This window comes from Manihot esculenta, chromosome 16 (assembly GCF_001659605.2).
Source record: "Manihot esculenta cultivar AM560-2 chromosome 16, M.esculenta_v8, whole genome shotgun sequence".
NCBI classification, from domain to species: domain Eukaryota; kingdom Viridiplantae; phylum Streptophyta; class Magnoliopsida; order Malpighiales; family Euphorbiaceae; genus Manihot; species Manihot esculenta.
The window spans coordinates 34,138,264-34,162,323 of NC_035176.2; the positions used below are offsets into that span (position 1 = coordinate 34,138,264).

General features: G+C 35.4%; 2 protein-coding genes across 7 annotated transcripts; one reads left to right on the forward strand and one right to left on the reverse strand.

Annotated features, from left to right (window-relative positions):
• Nucleotides 1-482: 482 nt before the first annotated feature.
• On the forward strand, nucleotides 483-7,797 carry LOC110603786 (uncharacterized protein At2g24330). 4 transcript variants are annotated; one of them, XM_021741698.2, is made up of 7 exons: nucleotides 483-794; nucleotides 956-1,056; nucleotides 1,195-1,486; nucleotides 2,068-2,212; nucleotides 2,667-2,776; nucleotides 6,715-7,132; nucleotides 7,331-7,797. In XM_021741698.2, exons 3-7 carry the CDS (start codon nucleotides 1,241-1,243, stop codon nucleotides 7,585-7,587), a joined length of 1,176 nt encoding a protein of 391 aa, XP_021597390.1. In that variant the 5' UTR covers nucleotides 483-794; nucleotides 956-1,056; nucleotides 1,195-1,240; the 3' UTR covers nucleotides 7,588-7,797. The 4 variants fall into 4 exon arrangements, with proteins under 4 accessions (XP_021597390.1, XP_021597389.1, XP_021597391.1 ...); XM_021741697.2 differs by having other exon boundaries at nucleotides 525-794; nucleotides 911-1,056; nucleotides 1,180-1,486; XM_021741699.2 differs by having other exon boundaries at nucleotides 525-794; nucleotides 1,180-1,486.
• A 2,102-nt stretch (nucleotides 7,798-9,899) lies between these two features.
• Nucleotides 9,900-20,093, reverse strand: LOC110603656 (DDB1- and CUL4-associated factor homolog 1). Of its 3 annotated transcripts, none has more exons than XM_021741474.2 (14): nucleotides 19,595-20,093; nucleotides 18,710-18,791; nucleotides 18,455-18,499; nucleotides 18,188-18,366; nucleotides 17,273-18,074; nucleotides 17,091-17,182; nucleotides 16,578-17,004; nucleotides 15,876-16,478; nucleotides 15,609-15,791; nucleotides 14,894-15,430; nucleotides 14,444-14,551; nucleotides 12,842-12,960; nucleotides 11,136-12,729; nucleotides 9,900-10,719 (listed from the first exon to the last, which is right to left on the reverse strand). In XM_021741474.2, the coding sequence occupies exons 1-14, from the start codon at nucleotides 19,849-19,851 to the stop codon at nucleotides 10,009-10,011; spliced, it is 5,739 nt and encodes a 1,912-aa protein (XP_021597166.1). In that variant the 5' UTR covers nucleotides 19,852-20,093; the 3' UTR covers nucleotides 9,900-10,008. The 3 variants fall into 3 exon arrangements, with proteins under 3 accessions (XP_021597166.1, XP_021597165.1, XP_021597164.1); XM_021741473.2 differs by having other exon boundaries at nucleotides 16,578-16,998; nucleotides 18,455-18,571; XM_021741472.2 differs by having other exon boundaries at nucleotides 18,455-18,571.
• Nucleotides 20,094-24,060: the final 3,967 nt, after the last annotated feature.

The window sequence follows — 24,060 nt, forward strand, 5'->3', positions numbered from 1 at the left end:
TATTTTTTTCCAATTATACTAATATTTAAAGTAAATTTTAAAAAAATTAATAATATTTAATTATCTGATTTAATTTAATTAGATGGCTAAAAAAATATATAATTCATATGAAATTATAAATTTAATTTAATTTTTTTATTTTTTTTTAAAAAATATTAATAAAATAAATAATTAGTAAAAAAATTTTATATTTTTAATTTTATTATAATTTTACTCTAAATTTTTAAATTATTATTAATTTTATTTTAAAATTTAAAAATATAATATGTTATGAGTGATTTGATAATTTTATTAATTTTTAATAATAAAATATAATTAAAATAATTTTAAAAAATTAGATATTAATTAATAAAAAATACAAAATATAGTTATAATAAAATTAAAAATACAGATTTTTTTTTACTATTAACTCATAAATAAAATTTCATATAAATTTTGAGCAGATCGAGGTCTGGAGGATGGTTGAGTAGGTTACACGTTTGGTGACAGATTTGCATTTGCATTTATTAATGGTTTGCTTCCCACCCCCACCAAAATTATGGTTTGCTGTTAGCAAAGTGGAAATTACGTGCGAAAAATAAACCCAAAGTCTGGAGACCATTACCGTAACTATTGCCGATTTGTTTGGTGTTGCCTCCTCCCAAGGCCCATCTGCGGCTTGGAGTTTGATTGGTTGTTTTATATCTTCAGACAGATCTAAAAACGCCTCATTTGAAGAGGCAAAGTGGAGCTTCTGCACTGCTACTACAACCGGGACGATTTGCTACATCAACTTTTCATCCGTTTCTTTCGGGGTATTTATAGATATTATCATTTTCCCCTTTCTGATTTCATCTTGGATCTTGTTTTGTTTTGTTTCAACCATTACCGTAATTTGTCTATTTGTTTGGTGTTGTCTCCTCCTCCGAAGTCCCATCTGCGGCTTGGAGTTTGATGGGTTGTTTTATATCTCCAGATAGATCTGAAAAAACGCCACATTTGAAGAGGCAAAGTGGAGCTTCTGCTACTACTACCCGGAAAATTTGATAGATAAACTTCCCATCCGTTTCTTTCAGGGTATTTATAGATCTTATAATTTTCTCCTTTCTGATTTCATTTTTGTCTTTGGATCTTCTTCTTTTTATTTTCAGTAGCATTTTTTTCCCTAATTTTCTCTGCCTGCATATAATTAATATACAGTTACAAACCTTATAGTTCACTAGTAGCAGAACAAGAAGAAGAACGAGAAACAAGCTACAAAATGGCAGAGGACAAAGCCATAGCAGAGGGTGAAAAGAATGAACCGAGAGTAATTGATAAAAAGAAGCGCAAGGGCGTTATGTCTCGCATCTGGAGTGGCATTTTTAGATTCCATGGAGACGATATTGAGAAGAGACTGCAAAATATTTCTAAGGAAGAAGCTGCGGTGTTATCTAGGATGAAAAGGAGATCACTTACCTGGAGGAAGATGACCAGGCATCTCATTGTTTTCTCTGTCATTTTTGAGGTGTTTTTTTTTGTAATATTTTTTTTTATAAAAATAATATTTTTTTCCTCGTTCCTTTACAATGAACTCTTGGACTTCTGGTGCGATACATTCAAATGTTCATCTACAATGATGAGAGCACCACAGTGTATAGTTTAGTTTGGTGATATTCTTGTGTTGGACTAGAGCCTGATGTTTACTGATAGTAACATATTACGCATATTGGTCCTTGTCAATCTTTGTAGCCTCTTTCCAATTTACCTCAGTCACTCCAGTTTCTGTTTAGCAGCTTCCAGCCACCTACTCCAAATTTACAATTTCATGAATATGTGTTCACAACTTAGCTCTTTGATATCTATTGAACTCCTATATCATTCTAGTGGAAATCCTTGTATGGCGTACCAGATGATAATAAATTAACCTTTGACGTTTTAGCCTGTTCAATACAACATTAGTAAGAGTTTCATCATTTCGGATATAGACATTTGTTACTTCCCAGTTTGAATTTGACTGAAGGACAGTATTGTAAAGTTGGTTTTCTATCCATTCTTCTGTGTCAGTCTCCCTTTTTAGTTCTTACTATTATTGTTCTTTAAATCCAGGTAATTGCAGTAGGCTATGCTATAATGACTACTAGATCAATGGATTTGAATTGGAAGGTGAGGGCATTTCGAGTTTTGCCAATGTTTCTTTTGCCTGGTCTATCCTCCCTTGCTTATTCAGCATTTGTGAGCTTCGCAAGGATGTGTAAGCGTCTAAACTTAGCACTGGAAATCTCATGTTCAATTAGACTTTCTGTCCTTTTATACTTTTAAATACCATAACTAGTTTGTGAAATTGGTCTTAGTCTCAAAGGTTTAAATGTATAGCCAACATTAGCAATATGTTAACCCTAAAACGGAAGTTAAAAATAAAGTAAAAGCTTTAACTTATGTGTTAGTGCTGCTAGGCCCAATATATGCAATATGAAACTGAATTCCGGTCCAAAAAATACATGAGACCAAAAAAAATGAGTGGTAATTATTTTTATTAGAAGAGAAGGAATCAGTGCTCAGATCTAAGATTTATGTGTCTGCCTGCCCATATCTTTGATTTCCTAATTACAAATTGATATGTCAAAGCTTTTTACTCTTGACTTTTTTACTGTCTGTCAAGTGTAGGATTGTCATACTAGTTATCCTTAAATTACATGTTCATGCAGGTGAGCGCAAAGATCAGAAAACTCTAGAAAGGCTGCAGGCTGAGAGGCAAGCAAAAATTGATGAGCTTAAAGAGAGGACAAATTACTACACTACACAGCAACTCATTCAGGTTACAATAACAAGTTATTTGGCCCAATATTTTATGTGCTCCATAGAACTATCTTTGGACCCTTTTTTTTTTTTTTTATTTGTGTGTTTGTGTATGTGCAAGTGCAATAATGTGTGTTGAGGGTGAGGTTTCTTTCTATAGTTTATTACTCAGACATTAGCCTAGATGCATTAAGCAGGCATCATTTTATCTCTCTGTAGTTTTTCAAGTAATTTGATTTTGATACATTGAAAAAAGAAAAGAAGTCCCAAACTTTTGAGTGTTTGTTCAATTGCAGTCCATTTCTTTTTCTTTTACCAATTAAACCTAATAATTTTCAAAATTTTTACAATTTTGTCCTATAGAATACTCCACCCAGCCAAGTCAAGCAAGAATATTTTTATTTCTCATTGCAAGCTCATAATAATCTGAACTTAATGGGCATGTAGAAAATTTATTGTGTTAATAAATGATGAAATCGAAAATACAGCATCATCTTCAACCTAGAGCCTGTGAACTTAGCTAGAGAACTCTTTTTGGGTAAGAACTGGTTTGAAACCAAATGAAATTCAACAAACAGTCCGTAATTTCTTAGATATTTCCCGTTCAAATTACAGATCACAGATGCTTGAGCAATGTGCACACTAATTTTTATTAGCATTAGTTTTCTAATCATGGCGTGCAGTGATGCTGTGAAAAAGGGGGTGAGAAGCTCTAAGGTTAGTCAAGGATGAATTGAGAAAATATTTTCCTTTTCCCTTCTTTCTTTCAGTGCTTAGTTGAATCTGAGTCCAATTAAAGGTTTTTCTTTCCCTTCCCCAAATGGGGAAGTCATCTCACTTATATGTTTGGTTCCCAATTAAACTTCTATCAGAGTATTGGCATTTATCTGAATTGATTTCACAGCAATATAATCCTAAGCTAAAATTCTAACAGTTCTGAAAGTTCTTACTAACAATATATGTATAATTATTTATATGGCCACAAAAAAAGATTATCTTACTGTGTTTTTCTTACTAACAATATATGTATAATTATTTATATGGCCACAGAAAAAGATTATCTTACTGTGTTTTCTTCTAGGTTTTGTTAATTTGAGTATTCTTGTGTTGAAATCTTAGATGACATGCAAATTCAATATTGGCAAATACTCCATCCGTCTCATAATTTTTATCCATTTTTTCTTATTTGGTTGTCCCAAATTTATTATCCACTTTTATTTTTTAGACTATAGTAACATGTAAATTGATTATTATAACATTATTTAATTTTAAGGAAAATTACTTTTTCGTATCTGAGATATAACATAATTAATGGATCTGTCCCTCTACTTTTAGAATCCAACATTTTAGTCCCTAGAATTCAATTCTGTCAAAATCAATAGTCCTTATGTCAAAGATGCTGTTAGTGTAAGGAGAAATGAACAAACTACCCTTGTATTCTTCTTTTTCTTTATTCTTAACACATTCTCTCTTTGTGTTCATATTTTCAGAGTTGAAGAACTTAGAACAACAGGTTATTCATGAATAAAAATAATAGCTGAAATCTCAATCTCCACAAACAAAATAAAATTTCAACAAATTTAAGATTCAAACTCAACAATCTAACAAAAGTCAAAATAGATAGAATTCAAACAATCAAAAATAAAAAATCAATAGATCAATTGTAGCTCCCATCGCTATCTCTCGCCGTCTCTTACAGCTCACCGTCGATCATCACTCGCAGCATGTATTCCTCCCATTGTCGACCGATCTATCATCTATCGCTCTTTTCGCATCCGTTGCTCCTGCTGCTTGCGTCTGTCGTCGCTTGTCGATCCAACGTCTGTTGTCGCCTATTAGGCGATCCAATGTCTGTCGCTCGTGTTATCTGCCGTGTAGTTGCACATCACCCACTAATTGACATTATTCATTGCTCGTATCTCTCCTTGTTCTCCATTGTGTGCATCTCGCGTCGCTCATCATCTCGCTTCGAGAAAAGGATGAAGATGATCAAGCATCCCATTTGTCCAGACATGAATAATAAACATGATTTGGTGATTTTAAGAGGGATGAACATGATTTAGGGATGAAGAGGATTTGAAATTTTAAAGAAGTAATTTTTATCATTGATAAGAGTATTTTTGGAACAATATTTTAATCTATTTCTTTTGACCAAGCTTAAATAATTGACTTAACATAATTATGGACAGGAGAGACTTTTAATTTTGACGGAATTAAACTTGAGGGACTAGAGCGTTGGATTCTAAAAATAGAGTGGTCCATTAATTGTACTGTACTTTAGGGATGAAAAAGTAATTTTCCCTTCATTTTATCTTATTTCCAATAAACCTTTCAAAATATCTTTTAGTATTTAATAAAACTTAATCTATTTAAGATAGATATACTTGAAAAGTTAATAAAACAAATTGTATTTCTTAATATGCGTGAAAAACAAAATGAACAAAAATTATGGGACGGGGAATATTACATAGTCCAGGCTAAATAGTATTTCAATTTGGGACTTATTTGTATGATTAATGGCCTTCTTCCAAGTTTTTATAGAATTGCAATTTCATTGGTTCATATTTTTGCTTTTAGTTGAGTATGGAATTAACTGGTGTGTGATAGAATTTTGTGGTGACTATGCTATCATGTAATCCGTCCATGCACTTTTAGGGAACAAAGATCGATTTGTCCACTCAAATTGACAGTGAGGGCCTAAAGCATGTGTTTTATGCAGAAAAATTTGGGTTCAACTAATTTGACGTGCCAACTTTAGGGGGCAAATTGACCTTCATTCCCGTGTTGTGAATATTTCCTTACTTTCATAGTCTTGGTTGGTGAGCATTTCCATTAAAGTATGAAGGATGAATCTATAAGTAGAGTACCATTTCTATTCTGCTGTAGGCCTGCAGATATCCTCTCTGTTAATTTCACGTATGCTTTCATTTTTTATTTTTCTGACATCCATAAACTATGCTTAAATCCCTTTTTCTTTCAGCCCAGAAATTTCAGAACTCTAATCTTTGACTCTTATACCATTGTCTTCAACATAATCCAACCTCGATGCAGTTTGGATGGATGGGCATCCTTTTTTCTTTGTTTTTTAATAGAGTTTATTGTTGAAACTTGAAGAGGAAATGATTTCAAAACTTGTTGGCTGGAATTAGTGAGCCAATTTGGCACAACTTTTCTCATAGCATGAATTTCTTATTTATCTGAGTTGTTTTGATGGGGAAATTAATGTGTTTGAGCTGGGAAATAATAGTCTTTACTCACTAAAAGTGGGACTTTTATTGATATGGCAATGTCTCAAAAGGTTGCTGAGGAGGTCCAGAAGATAGAAGTCTGCAGGCCTTTTTTTTTTTTTTTTCAAATAGTACAGTGAACACTAACATTCAGCCCTTGGATGAAGAAAAAAACAGGCGATAGAAATGAAAATGATAGAATGCTGATATAGTGATATCTTTTTGGTTAAATTAATTTTTTATTACCGAGTTATATCAAAATTAACACTTGTATCTCTCTATTTGTAGAACTCAATAGTTGAATTATTGTATTTTGACTTTGTCAAATTGATGATTCTCTATCAATATTTGAAAACAGGTTTTCTTTTTCTTTTTCTTTTTTTTTTTTTTTTTTTTTCTTTTGATAAAGTTTTACAGGGATAGATCTTTTTAAAAATCAAGGGAGATAAGTGTTAAGTTGACATAATATAAAGATAAAAAAGTAATATATTATGTAAGGTATTATAGTTCTCAGATAATTAACAAAAAGTTGGATGGAGGACCTTTAGTTTGATAGGGTCAAAATATAGGAATTAAACTGAGTTTTAAAAATGGAGGGACATTTGTGTTAGCAAGTGGGTATTATCCTTCACAACAAATATTACTTGCTGCGCTTTACGAGCCATGTTTACAAATTTACTGTACTGTGTTTGTGAATTTCCAATTATAGTTTAAACCTGGGTGTATGCAGAGATATGATTCTGATCCAGCAGCAAAGGCAGCTGCTGCAACTGTCCTCGCATCTAAGTTGGGTGCTGATTCTGGCTTGCAAGTGTATGTGGAAGATGAAGCTAAGCTTAATATTCCAACGGGGAAGAGTAATGATGTTGAGTTGGTGCAAATGAGTAGCCTTAGAAACAGAAAGCAAGTGCACACTAGATCCAGTAGTGCAGGGAGTGCTTCAGCGTTTCATTCTGATGAAGAAATGCTAGGCGCTGCACAAGGTGAAGGTCTTCCTGAGCATAATGAACTTGTCTTTGAGCATGACAATCTACAGGCTTCTACTGTGCATGATGGGGGATGGATTGCTCGATTAGCAGCATTACTTGTGGGTGAGGATCCTACGCAGTCATATGCACTGATATGTGGAAACTGCCACATGCACAATGGTGAGTGGACCATGGTCTTGTGATTTTCAGTTTATTGATTCATGCAGTTAGGTGAAAACTGATCTTCCATTTATTATCTGCTATTGCAACAGCATCACGAATCCCTAGCAATCTGCAATTTTATGTTTACAAAGGCATGCAACACTGCAATTATTGTGCTTATTGCTGAATTTTATCGCTTGTTATTGTTTGCCACAGGGCTTGCCAGGAAGGAGGATTTTCCTTACATTACTTATTACTGCCCACATTGTCATACCCTGAATCAGCCAAAACAATCAGAAGACCGTGTTTCTGGTTTTAATTCCCCCACTTCGGGTAATTTGATAGCTGGAGGTTATGCTGAAGCAATAAACAAGACCAGCAATTCCACTAGTGGCAGCAGCAGCCCTATTAGAGCTTGTTCGGAGAATGAGGAAGTAATTGAAAGACCAACATCAGGGGAGTTGGTGAGTTAAAATTAGACGTGCCTGATTACAGTTGATGGATCTATTGATTGATTATAGGGTAGAGAGATTTGCTATAGTTTTGCTTCAAGTGTTTTTGTAACAAGATGTGCTTTTGATTTGGCTTTTTACTTTGTAGTTTGTTCTTTATGACATTTTTTCTCCTTATGGCTAGCTCAACGCTGGAAAGTCTTGCTGAAATTATTTTCCATTTTTGATAAATTCTTTTAATTATAATTTTGTTAGAAACAGTATATAGTTAAAACAAAATTGCAAGAGCTTAATTGGCTAGAATTTATGTTTTCAATTCCAAACGTCTAATTGGCCAGTTGGCTTTATTGCATTAAAACTATGAACCAACATTATATTATTTATAGTGGGAGGAGTAGCAATTAACTCTAAATTTCAAATAGATAATAATTTTAGTAGTTAAACTAATAAAAGAATTTGAATTTTAAATAAATTCATACTTTTTTTCAATATTTTTAATATTTTGTTTTTATATACTTTTAATTGTTTTAATTATTTAGCTATTTAGTTATTAAATTTGAATTAATTATTATTATTATTATTCTCTTTTCTATGTATTTTTATTTTTTGTTAAATAATTTTTTACTTGTCTTTTTCTTTTCACTTAATTAATTTTTATAATAAACAAGAGAAGATGCTAAAACCACTTTAAATTTTTATTTATTTAATCTATCAGTTAATTTTTAAGTTTATTTAATTTTTGTTAAATTTTAATATAAATTATAATATTTCTAAATTTTATCATTCGATATATTTTGAAGAAAGGTAAATATACATAATTTATATAATTATGCTTTTCTTTTATAACTATATTCTAAATAAATAATATTAATAGATTGAAATACAGTAAATTATAATTTTAATGAAATAGAACGATGAAATATTAATTTGCTTGATTTTAAAATTCTAACGAAATTTCAAAATTAGTTTTGATTAAAATTGATTAATTTATTAAGTAATAACTTTAATTAATTAAAACATACATATATATAAAAAATTCATGTAATTAGTTAAAAGCGTTTAAACGTTAAACGTTTCGTAATATCTTTTTTTAATAGAACTGAATCATTAAAAAAAATTGAATAATTTATCCAAATTCTTATATTAAATTATAAATTATCATGACACCATAGATAAAAGACAAAGTACAGATGAAGATGATGCCCACCCTCTTGGGGATAAGATTGTGTTCTCGAAAGACAATACTATGATTGTGTGGGTTCTTTTTTTTTTTCTCTCCAAAATCAAAGTGCATTAATAAAAGTGATCGAAGCGCAATTACATGAGAAAATCAGAAAAGAAGCAAGCAGGCCCATGGCTAAGAAGATCAACAGTAGAAAATGGTCCACAAGTCCAAACCTAAGAAAATCCTAACACAGTTGATCAATAAGGAGAAGTGCCGCCTTCCTTCCGCCGCAGTGAAGGTGTCATACAAGCATGATAGCTCATTCAACACAACAAACTCTAAAAAGGGCAACAAACAGACGGTACGATGCTCAGAAAACAAAGAATAAGTACATAACTCAACTGGCACCTACATTTACAACAAAGAAAGACCAAAAAAGGAGATGGTGAGAAGACAAAAAACAAGCAGGTGTGGCGGGCTTCAGGATGTCAACAACAACCGTAGCCATCCCTCGAAGGCTACTGAACCCTACTCGCCGGATTTGGACAAAGGGGAGTGGAAAGAGGAGCCCACAGCTGGATGGAGGGGAGAGGCCTCTCTTACTCGGTGGAGCAGAAAAGGGAAGTTTTATTGTGGTGAAATGACTACAAACTCAACTTCAATTCTGTGTGGGTTCTGTGGGTCCAATTGAAACTGAGAACTGTATCCTACTATTGGAATGGAATTATTTCTATAATAACTACACCTTAGTTCATTAAAAAAAAAAAACATAAAATAGGGGTAACGTTAGGAAACTAATGAATAATAAACATCTAAAAAAGAAAAGTGATATGGAAAAAGTAAAAGAATCTAATTATAATTTTCATCACCATAATTTATCTCAAGATACAAATTCTCATTCATATGAGATCCAGGCATAAATAGTCAATAAAAGTTCTAACACTATGTTTTGTAATACAATATAATATAAGTTATGTCATGTCATGTAATATAGTGGTCATGTTATATGTTTGATTTCAAACGAATGTAGGTGGCAATTGCCAATCGATGTTGGCAGAGTGATATGGATAATGGTGGTGGTGACAACAACCTCCACATTAGTGATAGTAGCGGTTAACAAATATCAGCCTAAAGCTAAAAGCATTGAAGAACTCATTTTGATCCTCAGTTTAAAAAGGCTAAATTGATTATAATTGCATTCAAGGGAGAAAAATAAAATATTACATCATTTGGAGTCGTCCTTTAGAAGATAGTGCCTAGATTTAGAAAATGAATATTTAATAATTAAAACCATTATCCACAAAGTCATTTTCCTCACTGCTGCTGTAAGATTCAACCACTTGACTATCATCATCGTCATCCTCATCTCCCTCGGCCACAATCTCCAGTATCCCAGCTCCCCCATCAAAGTCTACATCATCCATAATGAAGTCCCCATCATCCTCATCATCAAGCTCACTCACACTATCATCATCATCATCCTCGTTGCTTATATCATCAGCATCACTGTCCCCATCCCCGTCCAGGTCTGGACCCAACATGGGATCCACATCCACATCATCTTCATCATCCTCCTCCTCATCTTCCTCTGTTTCAGCATCATCAGGATCAGAGTCATCGTCAGTTGGCCTCCGCCGACCAATCTCATAGATCCTAGCAGAAGAATACATCTCATCTTGGTCATCCATTGTAATCAACCCAACAAAGGAATCAGTTGCCTCCGATGCAAAATCAAGGACACATCGATCTACTGGTATGGTAGCAATTTCTGAGTAATTGATTGCATCTACAGTGCGAAAAGCTGCAAATAGGGGGTGCTTTACTCGACGGGTGTGAACTGCTGACATTACATCGTCAAGATTTCTCCTCAAGATTGCATAAATTACATCACCGCATGCATTAAATGTTATTGCTGTTTGGTCCAGTGACGGTACACTTCGAAGGAGCTTAAATTTCCGAAGATCCCAAACCTCAGAATTTATAATCACCTGGTGCAAAAAATCACAACTTCTTTATATTACCACTAGTTTCAATAGAAATTGCAACATGTCCCATATTTATTGATTCTTTATTTTTATAAATTTCTATATAAGAAACCATATCAATGTAATAAAAAATAGAAATTATTGTCTACAATGTTGTTAATGTTTTGTTACTATTCAATAGTACAAGTTAATACTTAAAAGTGCAAGTACGGAGCATATATGATTAAAATTAACTTGTAAAATAGTGAAAAATTTTAAATCTTTTGTATCAATAATATTTATTATTATTTACGTGGCATATAAGTATAATAAAATAATCCAAACAAAGAAGATTTATCTACGATTAGGAAGAACACTTGCACTCAGACAAACAAATATTAGCATGAATTTTCACATGATAGCAACATGATTTTGCATACCTCATTCCCAGCAGGATGAAAGCCTCCACCCCCATAATCAGTAAACTGATCAAAGCGATGAACAGGACCAGACTGTCGCCTATCCCACAAGACCCCATTCCAAAGCAACATTGTATCTGAAGGACTAAAGTGTATAAGGGAATATACATGCCCCCGACCTGTAGAAGTCGAAATTGTATCTGATAGGGTTGATTCCACATGACAGGTTTGGACATCATAGAGGAGAATTTCTCGTCGAGCTGCCTCAGTTGTTAAGGTTGCAAATAAACTTCCAGAATTACTAAACCTTGCAGCCTTGCACCCTTCAAGTGAATGCATAGGCCCACCTGAGATTGAAGAGGCATCCCACAAGCGCACATCCTGAGAACTTGAAGAGAGCAGCAGTTGTGTTTCCCCAGAAAGATATGACTGAACAAGTGTTAAAGGAGACTGGTGGCTTGTGCAGCTCTCAAGAACACCATTGCTGTTGGAGTCAAAAATCTTAAGCTCTCCATTATGAGAGCCAACTGCAATATGAGATGAATCCCCAAGAAAAGTTATGCATGTCAAAAGGGCATCAGCATCATCCCTGCAAGTTCTCAACAGCCTGAATCTGCTGTAAACAAATTGGCGATCCCGGCGACTTCCGTGAACCCCACCATATATACTTCTGAACTCACGAACACCAAGCCTAGCTGTCACATTTGATGGGGCATCAAGGCTCCTTCTTGGTTCAGGACAAACATGAGGGTGTAAGATAGAAAGTGGAGGAAGAGTGGTTATAGGAGCAGGGCACTGGCGATGCTGGTGCTTCAGATACTGAACAACAATACAATCAAGAGTTAATCGCTCTGAGTTGCTTGGTTGGTGATCATTTGCAAGCCCAAGCTGGGTAGAGTTACTATATTGGTTGTCATCTCCATAATCTACCAAACTGCTGGGTGTTGATCTACCATAATCCCTCAAATTAGAACTAGGAGTAGAAAACCCAATAGCATCTCCAAACAAACTGCTCCTACGCACAGCATTGGGAGTCAAACAAACAGGAGACCGAAGTCCATGCTCACTAGTGCTGACCCGCTTCCCAGATGAAGCAAATCCAATATCTTTCAGATCTGATAATTTCCGTTTCATTGGAAGTAGAATTGGAGTTTTACATAAAGACTCTGTATCAGGATTATTTTTTGGCAAGGATTCCGATGGTGCTTCTAATAAATTTCCAGGAGTAGCAAACTGTTTCAAACCACCTAAGGCCTTCTTGGATGATGATTGACTGGAATCATGGGACACGCAATGATTTCTCGACTGTAAACCAAAAGTTGGGGAGAAAACAATTGGTTTCTTCTTTGAATACAAAACTGAGTCACATCTCAAGCTGGGATCATCTTCATGTACACTTGCTTTCAATTTGTTGCATAGAAATCCATAAGGTGTTCGACCAGAGGGCCACTGAAGTTGAACTGCAGGAGTTTCTTGTGTGGAGGCTTGGAGCATGAGGGAAGATGCAGCTGCCAGCGAAGGCAAAGGTGTCAACTGAGCCTCTTTCAGCAGTGTAGCAGCAGTTGCAGCTAAACCAGAAGCCTGAAGGTGTTCATGTATGAGGAGTAGAAGTTCCCTGAGGATTTTCCATGAGTGCAAATATAATAGTTAGAACAAATAAACCAGAGTAAGGACAGAGCAATTATTGATTCATACAAGTGCAGTACTTCAAGGATTTACTGAAGTACCTAGAATGATAGGAGATAGGCGTTGCAGCAGCAATTGCTGCTCTTTCTATGCGCCTTAGTGTAGGGGTAGCAGCATCAGTAGCAGCCAGTGTACTGGCTCGCCCTGAATTTGTTACGATCTGCAACATGAGTAAATGGTTGAACAAAAATGTCCCAGGCATATACAGATTAAATAAATAAACAATATAATAAATAAAAACACAAGGAGCAAAAGTTTTTTTCCAGGTCACAATACTAAACCAGCACATATTTTCATTAGCAAGTGTTTTATTTTCTATGTACCTAAAAGAAGCAGGTAAAGGAAACAGTTGATGCAACAAATACTGTTCTCAGACAAATCCTCACAAGGTTACATTCGGAATTTATAAATATAAATATCTATTTTCTTCAATGCTTAAAAAAAAAAAACCAATAAAGGCACTCACCGTACCATGCCATGCATTGAACCACATGTGAATTACGTAGCAGAATACACAAGTGAGAACCAAAAAGACATATTTTATGCATATGTGTGAGTTGATGCAACAGACACTGTTCTCAGACAAATCCTCGCAAGATTACATTCAGAATTTATGAATATAAATGTCTAATTTCTTCAATGCTTATAGAAAAACTAATAGAGGCACACAGTGCACAATGCCATGCATCTGCATTGAATCAAGTGTGAACTTTTAGCAGAATACCCATGTACAATATGAAGACGTGTTGTATGCACATGCATGTTTATGTGTATGTGTCGCATAACATCTCAAGTTATATATATCAATTTGATGAGAAAGAAAGAACATCACGATCACCAACTTAATTGTTCTGGAATTATGAGGCTTCTCATCCTCAATGGTAGAATGAGAACATTGGATTTACCACAAGACCATGAGGGTTACAGAAAACCCCACATCAGTTGGACACAGTAGTGGTCACAGGTTCATAAATGGGTTGGTTACCTCCTACTAGGTTATCCTTTTGGGGATGGATGCCTCCAACGACAAGTGGTATCAAAGCAAACCCTACTTTTCACTTGTGTGGGGACCTCAGGGAGATGCCAGGATCAAGGTGAGGCCCTCTCCTCCTTGAGTATGCAGCTGGCACAACAAGGCATGATAATACCAGTGGGGAGGATGTTATGCAAATCCCACATCAGTGGGACATAAGGATGTTCTTGCTTTATAATTGTTGGTTACCTTCCAGTAGGCTAGCCTTTAAAATGGAGAACAGCACATGACACAAGGCATACCATCGTTGCAACCATATAAAACCACTGAGTTGCATGATCCAGAATACAAATAGCAAAAGTTAATTTCAAGGCAAAAAATGATAGATCTTCATATCAAATATGAAAAAGCAAATAATATGACTGAAAAGAGTGGCTGGCCACTATGTACCATCAACTGGAGTGCTACATTAAGTCAATTAGCACATAACATCTAAAAGTCTAAGCATTCATACTTTCCATGTCACCATGCCTCACTCGATGTAGAAACCAAAGATTATATGTATAAATAAAAAAGGCATATGCACAAGTGAAACATACACAGAACAATTGCCGCAAATGATATAATAAAGATCTTTAGTCTAAGCATCATAGAAGTTAAAGAAAAATACCGCAATTAGTTCAATCGCCACCTGGGTAAGTTCTTGCCACCTGCCTTGGTCAGTTCCAGATGTTTGGCTACCTGAATCTCGAATTAGCTCTGACAATTTTTTGCCAACCTTTAATACCAAAATGATATCAGTACTGCAATTACCAAATTGTTTGAGCCATACTACAATTTCATTGATTTTCTTGTTTAAAAGGTCAATGGCACTTTTTTAATTGTTTGTCATTAAAATATCAATGACAAAGATCGCATGGCAGGAAAAATAACACAAAAGTAAACTACTCTGCAAATGGAACAAAATAAGGTTATCATAGGCTGGAAGAAATATGCCAATATTAAACCAATAAAAAAATAACCTAGATATTTTGCTGGAAAATAATTTATTATTTACATATATATATATGTTTGTCTACACATGCAAAAATTTTGCACATACAAGCAACTCAGTGTTTACCTGAAGTTTAGTCAATATGTGAGCAATTGTATCATCTCTGGCTAGACCAAGCAGTACTCGGCATGCAAGAGCACGAATGCAGTCAAGAGCAGCAGGAGGTGAATATATGCGTGGTTGTAGAAGGTGGAGAAGAACCTTTATGCCATTGTTGGCTCGAACAGCCTCTCTTGCTTGACGATACCCTTGTTCCATTTGTGCAGCAAGGCCAACACAACCTGCTCCAGTACCTAAAAAGATTCTTCTATCTCCAACCAATCCTGAAGTTGCAGTAGGGACAGGAGTTTGTGATGTGCTACTGATGGATCGAGCAGCAGAAACTGCTGCAGAGCCTCGATCACCAGCACTAGATTCTCCATTCCGCTCCCTTAGCTCACCCTGGCTGCGTTCTGCGTTTCTATCTCTAGGTTCCAAAGCAGTGGGATTTGCAAGTTGACCAGAAACGGTCTGCAGGCCTTGAGCAAGAACAGGGGGTTTGTTGCTAATTGAAGGGGGTGGACAAACGAGATTGATTAACACATTCAATGCAGGCTGTATAATCTGCAAATGTATAGAAGAAAATATTTACGTATATAATATTACCAAGTACGAGAACCGAAAAAAAAAGGCAAGATATCAACCTACAAATTTCCTTACAAATCTATTGAAAATATTTTAGAAGTGATCACGATGACAAGATGATAATAATGAAGGAAAATATTACAGAAGAAGTGTTTACCTCAGGGTCCACATAATTACCAGAAATATTTGCTGCATCCAAAATTACAGCTATACCAACACGATTATTGCTTAGTGTGCTATTTACAATCATTTTGCGGCTGTCATTTACCAGTGTAACAATGTGCAGAACACCCAATGCATACTGAAGCAAGTCATGCAAATACCGCTCAACAGGTGGGGCCTGCAAACATCAGCAATTTAGATATGACAGACATGCATTCTGCAAATGGACACAAGAAATTAGTGTGAAAATGTATCACCTAACCTGACACAATTCCAACATGGTAATATGCCCATTAAAGCCCAAGAACTTGTCCACTGCAGGAAATCGAGTCTTCACAAATGCAGAACCCAACTTTCTATCCTTCTGTAGCTGCAGAAAGACTGTATCCATAGCCTCATTACTAATGTCAAGGGGTTTGTAAGCAGCCCTTACACTTGGAATGTTTCTAGCCGCACTTCGATTGTTTTTATTGGGACGAATAGAATCCAATAGCAAAAGAAGATGTGCTCTGAAGTACTGTCGTAAAGCAACACAAGTGTGATAAGCAATCTGCTTCTCTGATGAGGTCAGTACGTCCGTTGGTGACCGATCATTACGAAGAGTCGCTGAATTAGACAGGTTTAATGCACCTGAATTAACACCAGATCTTACTGAGGCAGCATCATTTAAAAGGCCCAGTAACTTCTGTAAACCATCCTGGCCATCAAAAGCATCGACAATAGCTCTGAAGACAAATGCAGCGCCAAAAAATAAGGCTGCATTTTTCCGGGCTTGATCCTGAGGGCAATCAATAAGTTGAAGAGCTAATTCAACCACTTGGTTGACAACATCAGAAGGAAGTGCACATACACGTTCCATTATACCCTGCAACAGTATTAAAAAAAAAGATATATACTAGATCAAATTCATTACCTCACAAAGATGAGCAATATTATAACATTTTTTTTGAAAAAAAGTAATCACCTGAAGAGAACCAATGGTAAATAAGCACGAAGAAAGACCAAAAAATGTTTGTTCTACCCTAGGGACAGCAAGCAATTTCTGCATGCCACCTCGATCCACAAACAAAGCTGCAAATTTCCGATGAGCAGCCAAAGCACAGATGAGCTTCATCACATCAGGCAAGAGTGCTGCTCCATTTGATGCTTCCTTGTGTTTAGAACTGCGATGCAATAATGCAAGACAAACATCTACTCCCTTTTCAAGCAGGACAGGCCCAAGAACTTCTACATATTCTCCTAATATCTCAAGGCACTGGATGCAATACTTTTCCCTAATCTGTGCAAGTGACTCAGAATCAGGGATAAAATATTCTTCAGCATCATCAAGTGCTTCTGTTTCTGTACCACCAACAGGCACCGAGTCATCATTGATGTTACTGTTCCTGTCACTAGTCCACAACAAACATCAGCAATTCCGCTAATTACATAATACACAATAAAAAAGGGGCAAAAAGATTAATATGAAGCAACCAACCGAGCAATTGCATTAGCAGCATCAATAACAGTAGATGCAGCTCTGGAAGCCGCTAGAACTGCAGCTTCTTCATTGTTGGAAGATCTAAATTCCTGAGTATATAAAGTTGAAATTAGTTACGACCGCATAATATAAATTCACCTACTATAATAAGAATAAAAGAGAAAAATAATGTTTGGTACCTCTAAGGCTGCACTCTTAACAACTTCAGCAGCAGCATCACCAGCTGCTTTGATGGCTTCAGTAGGTGCATTTGCAGCTCTAGCTTCAGCTTCAGCAGCTCTAACTGCTTTCTTTACCAGATCAGAAATGTCTTTGGTTCCAATTCTGCACTCCTGAAAGCAATCATCAGAATCCTCCCTCTCCAGAGGTAAACCATCAGGATTGATAGTTCCTGGACACTTTCTTGCATCTTGTTCTCTTCTCAAGTCAAAATTTTTCATCAAATTCCTATCTCTAGAACTTCGTCCCTGTCCTGATCGGCTACCAGATCCTAGAGATGTCAAAACCTGTTCATTCTCACAACCAGACTCGTTAGCTCTTCCCTTTCCTCTAGGCCTTGGCCATCCACGTGAAGGCCTGCATCTCAATGAGTCATCTCTCCCACTCTCATCAAAATCTCCAAATTTTGTTTTTCCATCCCGTGGGTCTCGACCTTGTAATTTGTCTCTACCATCAGAGTCAACCATTCCAAACCCATCAGGTAACCTATCAAGTGGCTCTACACTGATGGGATCATCCAAAGCCCTCTCATCTGTTAACTTAGAATTATCTACATGAGTTGCCTCCAGAACCTGCCGCACCCTACCCCTACCCTCTTCTCTGCCTCTAACACAAGAAGCAGAAGATACATTCTTGCTTTCCATCAAGTAAGTAGAGTCTTTATGGTTTGTACTTGTCTCCCCAAGGACACGAATGCGAAGAAAGTGCATAAGCTTTCCAGATAATCCAGATGTCAGTACATCCTCAACTATTTGACCACCACTGAGTCAGAAGGATGAAGAACAATTAGGTCCAATATCAACAAACTGCACATATAAATGTTAAAGAGGGAAAAAAAAAAAGCTGCTGATTTTTTTTTAGCCGTAAAAGCATACCCTGCCAAACATACTGCAAGAAGTCCAGTTGAATATGTCTTCAACATTTCAGAATCTGAGGCCTCCTTTTTCCCCAAATCATGCTTCCAGTAGCGATCCTCACCAGAAAATTTCACACTCTCATCCATCACCCAGCTTTTTATGTTTTCTATTACAGGTTCTTCAAAAACATGTGGATACTGTAACCAGTTCACAAATCATGAACTAAAGAATTATATAAAAACTTAAAAGGTGAAATAAAATTAAATTGAAAGGGAGATAACATACAATCCAAGTTAGTGAACAGCTCATGAGAAGCCTTGAAGCAGCTGCCTGAATAGAGGTTGAAAATCTAGTTTCAGAAAGAAACTTTGAAGAAATCAATTCAAAAAATTCATCATTATCCTGAGAAGGAAGTGAGGAAAAATCTTTAGTGTTAAGACTGCCAAAATTGATGATCAGAACAATGATAGGCAAAGCAGAAAGTATGCAATAATTTGGAAATAAAGCTCAAATTTAAAATAGAAGGCCAAGTTTAATTACCCGCACTAAGTTCCCAAGCCGGCCAATACTATGAGAAGCACGATTATTATTAAAAGGTGAATGTCCACTCTTTTCCATGTACCTATACATAACATATTTATATATTCACACATTTATGGGTCATAAGTAGATAAATATTATTATATAAATAATAAATAATGAAGTGATTTAGTATTTAACATCTAAAGAAAATGTAGGTTGTAAATACTATTGGATGGGCGAAAATGGACCCAATTCATTTGCAGTTCAAAACTAAGATCACTTATCATTGAAAGCCACTGTACTCAAAATCAACGTCATACAGCTTAACATTGGTTAGACGGTAAAGATGAGGAACAATGCAATACAATTGTCCCACTTAAATGGAACGAAGGACTTGTGAAGCCAATCCAAGTAGTTAGAATTTACACTTCTTGAATTGAGCCATAGGAATAAAAATAACGTGATAAAACCTAAAGAATTTCCAACACTACATGGACACACCTTATCCCAAGGCTCAGTTGCAGTGAGGGAAGGGTAATTAATGGAACGATGAGGGAAGGTAAGGAGGGTTGCAATAAAAAAAACTTGTACGTTTGAGAAGGAGTGAATTAATGAAAGTGTATACAGAGGTAATGTACCTTTTCATGCTTAGGAAGAGATGAATGAAAGGGTGTTTGGAGAGGAGGGACCAGAAAAAGAGAGAAGTATTTGAATTGAAGTGACTGCATGACAAGAACATAACGATAGTAGTAATAAAAAGTTACGAATGAAAATCAAATGGGACCATTACGGGCAACATCTCATAATCTAGACAGACTTATCACTTGTTGAACTAAATATATGAAATGTGAGACTATCAAATGATAATATGTAAAGATATAACGCAGAAGAAAGAGTTCATACAAAGATTCCTGAGCTTCGAGGAGAGAGGAAAGGGCGTGGAGAACGGTAGGATTAGGGTTATCAGGGGAAGATGTGATCTTATCTATCAATTTCTGTGCCTTCTCCAGCAATTCTTCCACTTCTTTGGTTGTTCCCTCTTCCACGCCTTCTCCTACTCCTCTTTCCTGCTGCGATTGCAATTGGGATTGAGCATCCACAGTCACAGAAGGAGGAGCGCCTGCAGCCAGGCCCTGGGCTTGGCTCGATGATTCGTCCATGGAGGCGCCCCGGTAGTGTCAAAGGATAATATATGTATATCAAAAGAGGCAGATGGAGAAGCGGAATATATACAAATCTATATATCAATCAATTCGATTGGGTCTTAAGACTTTTCACGAATCATCGCAGGATAAGTTGCAGTGTTTCAGAGCTCCGAATTGCGAAAACTGGAGAAGAGAAGAGATCGTGTCGCGCCTGTCTTTATAATGAGCAAGTACAAACTCGGATGCAAATGGAGCAAAGCGGAAGGTTCCCGATCAATCCGACCCGCTCCCGCTAACCCTAACCAAACCATTCTTTAGTCTTTTTATTTCATTTCATCACTGAGTGATTTTTTTTTTTAATGTTTGATATAATTTCATTTTATAAATTTAAATAAAATTTGTAATAAATGAATTTAATTATTTAATGTGAAAAAATGTAAAATTTATTTGAATTTCACATAATTCATATTTAATATAATTCATAACTGAAATCATTTATTACTTTTTTTAACCATTCTCAATAATATAATTGGCAAATTTTATTTTTATTCTATCAAAAAATTATATTATTTTTATATCAAACTATATTTTTTAATTGATTAAAATACTAAATTAAATTTTATTTTCAGTTCAAACTTGCACTAAACATTTAATGATCGATTTGCTACTTTATACCTCATATATCATACATACATAAATAAATAATCAGGAATAAAAAATTCAAACTTATAAATCATCTTAAAAATAACTACTATTTTAAATACATTATTTGTAATCATAAATACTAATAATTTATTTAGTCAAAATAGAATTGAGATTCATGAACTATAAAATAATTTTCAAGCATATACACTTAATTTTCATTAATGAAATGTAAAATTATACATTTGTAAATATTTAAAAATTTTTTTAAATAAATTAATGAACATGAGATTCATTATTTAAATTTACTATTAATTCTACTTCATAGATTAAATATTTTAAATAATGATATTTTTTATAATTATATAATTGCTAATGATAATTTATATTATATTTTCTAATTTAATTTACCTTAAGTTCCTTAATAACATTTTTAAAATTTATATAAAATTATAATTTCAAACATAATCCTCATCTTAATCTGCAAACCTAAACTCTTTAACTCTTATCGCTAACCCTAAACATAATCCTAAATCTAAACCTTCGCATTTAACCCCTAACCAAAATTTCTAAGTTAAATTCTACTACTAAATCATAATAGCTAGCACTTAATTCCTAACTAATAATTAAAAAAATATTTAAAAATCTATTAACTAACTCTTAAAATTAATTTAAATAATAAAAATATTATCATTTTTTAAATTTAAATATAATTGCAAATAAGTAAAACTTTTAAGGATATTTTAAAAATGCCAATATTCCCATCTCACTTTTTTATATATAGTATAAATTATAGATTTATATAATAAAAAATTTAAATTAATATAATATTTTTAAATATTATTTTAAACTCATTAATAAATTTACAATAACATTCTACTACCTTCCCATATTTATACATATCATAGATTTATATAATAAAATTTAGATCAAATTTTTAAATGTTATTTTAAAAATAAATTTACACAAATTGTAAAAATTACAAATATTAAATTGTGTTATCAGGAAATTCTCTATTTAACTTCACCTTCTTATAATATAATATGAGAATAATCACAAAAACAAAGATATACTATTCTCTTACATTACCTAAATTCTAAACAATTCATTGCATTCATCCAATTCTTTACTATACTAACTTGAGCGTCGGAGTGGCTGCCGTGAGCACCCACCACCTCACATTTTCTTTCTTGCAGATCTAGCCAATCACAGCATAGCTCTATTTTCTGGCTATATCATTTGGTCCGCTACCAGGAGATCCATTGAATCCTCTCTATGCATTTAAATTACGACCAGTCTCCTACTCTTTCTCTCATAGAAAGATACTTATCTCTCCTTTCATTCTCAAAATAGCCGGTAGTTGATGAGTTGCTGATAATATGGCTACCAATGAGAGTGTCATCATTTCTTCCACCCCTGATAATGGAAAAAATATGCCCCTAATAGTCAATGAATCTCAATAACTTAAATGACGAACATATGCTCTAAGACATCTAAAGGCTGCAGGTTTCCCTCAAATAGTATAAGGTTAGGGGAAAGGCGTCAAACACACTAGAGAAGGGAGGAAGTTTCTGTAGACACCCTAAGAGCCCGGACCGAGACAGTCAAAGTGCGACCTAAAGGAAAGGTCAAATCCGAGGATAAATCAAACGAAACTCTAAAAGAAATCGATTGGAAGCTGGTACGAGTCGTGCAAAGGTACCAAAAGAAACAAGAGGAGGACTTTAGCTTAGATGGTGCATTGCCTCTTTCGGAAGAAATTTTAGCGGAAACATTTCCAACCAAGTTCAAGCTGCTCAGCTTGGTCAAGTATGATGGGACAACAGATCCCTGGAGCCACCTTATGATCTTCAAGACGACCATGCAACTTTAGGATGTCAAGGACCTTGTGTTATGTCGAGTGTTTCCATCAACACTTTGAGGTTTAGCTTAGAAATGGTACAAACATCTGAGTTCAGGTTTAATGCAAAACTCTACACAGTTTGCTACGTTATTTAAATATAAATTTATTACTTGTATACCTCCCAAAAAATTTCCTTTTGACTTGTGAAAGATCCGCCAAGAAGAGAGCTAATCTTTAAGGAGTTTTATCTTATGATTTAATTGTAACGAGTCGGAAATCGGACCGCTACCGGCGCTAGGATTCAGATCGGCTTAAGGCCGCCGGGATCCGTAGCAAGCCAAACATTCATCCTGTATACCTATTTAATCCCATACATGATCAACACATACATAAAAATTTTGAACTTTTCTTTTTATTCATTCACCAAACTCAACCTGTGCATGCACTAATCATATACATAATCATCAACCCCACACTGGAGTCCTCATCAATTGCTCCAATGGGGTAACATAACATTTATTAAGTTTGGTTTACATAAACATCATTAAAATCATGTATTCAAAAGGGATTAACAACATACTAGGGTCAAGCACAATTCTATCCTCAATACCATCATTAATTTACATAACTGTTTAATACTATTCATTACATTACTGAACTATACATTACATTTCAATATTTATCATGTCTACCACTAGCTATTACATGACCATAATTTTACTCTAGCTGACCTCCTGGTCTATCCCGTACCTGTAAACCTGGGGGATTAAGGGAGTGGGGTGAGCTACTAGAGCCCAGTGAGCAGAATAACATAAAACATCATATTAACATTCATGCTTTTATGAAATGCGTCACATCACAAACAAATCACATCAAGAATGGACTTGTCACCAATAGTCCTCTACATAGTCCAATCGTGCCAGGGGCGTAGAATGAGCCTCACTGGTCTTTCTCTTAACATAGTGCCAGGGGCGTCGAATGGGCCTCACTGGCTATCCATACCGTATCATCATCATCCCGTAACATACGAGGACTAAAGGGTCATTCAATATCCATCCGCATCATCATCAAATTATGCAATGCAACATATTCGTGAATTCTAATACAAACATCCTAGTATATCTCATGGCATACGTGATGCATGTATCATGCTCAAAATTCATTTACTTTAAAACATAAAGTTTATTCTACTCACCTCTGGCTGAAGCTCTAATGACTCTGAAGCAGCTAACTCACTGCTGGGGTCCTCGGTTCCTCGGGTCCGAACCTACACAGGTGGACTCAAATGAGGGACCAAACATACATGAACATGACTCTAAAATACTCCCCAAAACCCCCCTAAAATACCATAAAACAATCACATAAATCATGCAAAAGAAGGCTGAACAGGGCACTTTCGGCGGCAGGTTCGGCGGCCGAAAGTCCCTCCAGAGCCGAAAGTCATGCACCTTTGGCGGCACTTTCGGCGGCCGAAGGTTCCCTCCAGAGACGAAACTCATGCATGTTCGGTGGCACCTTCGGCAGCCGAAACTCCCTTCCAGAGCCGAAAGTCCACTTTCGGGGGCAGGGTTTGGCAGCCGAAAGTTGGCCTCCACAGGCAGGTTCAGCGGCCGAAAATCCCTTCGGCTGCCGAACCTGAGTTCTTCCAAAGGGCAGAACTCAGCCTCTTTCATGCACAAATGCCTCCCAACCCATTCCATTATGCATTTACCTAGTCTACAACATGCAACTCAAGCCAA

What these genes read in the sequence shown, in the direction of transcription:
- LOC110603786 (XM_021741698.2), top strand. Translation starts at nt 1,241, where the DNA reads ATGGCAGAGGACAAAGCCATAGCAGAGGGTGAAAAGAATGAACCGAGA. An exon ending in TGTGAGCTTCGCAAGGATGT is followed by an intron (nt 2,213 to 2,666) that starts GTAAGCGTCTAA and finishes ATGTTCATGCAG; the next exon opens with GTGAGCGCAAAGATCAGAAA. An exon ending in AAACTGCCACATGCACAATG is followed by an intron (nt 7,133 to 7,330) that starts GTGAGTGGACCA and finishes TGTTTGCCACAG; the next exon opens with GGCTTGCCAGGAAGGAGGAT.
- LOC110603656 (XM_021741472.2), bottom strand. Translation starts at nt 19,851, where the DNA reads ATGGACGAATCATCGAGCCAAGCCCAGGGCCTGGCTGCAGGCGCTCCT. An exon ending in TTACCATTGGTTCTCTTCAG is followed by an intron (nt 16,479 to 16,577) that starts GTGATTACTTTT and finishes ATACTGTTGCAG; the next exon opens with GGTATAATGGAACGTGTATG. An exon ending in TGGCGATTGAACTAATTGCG is followed by an intron (nt 12,961 to 14,443) that starts GTATTTTTCTTT and finishes CTCATGTTGCAG; the next exon opens with ATCGTAACAAATTCAGGGCG.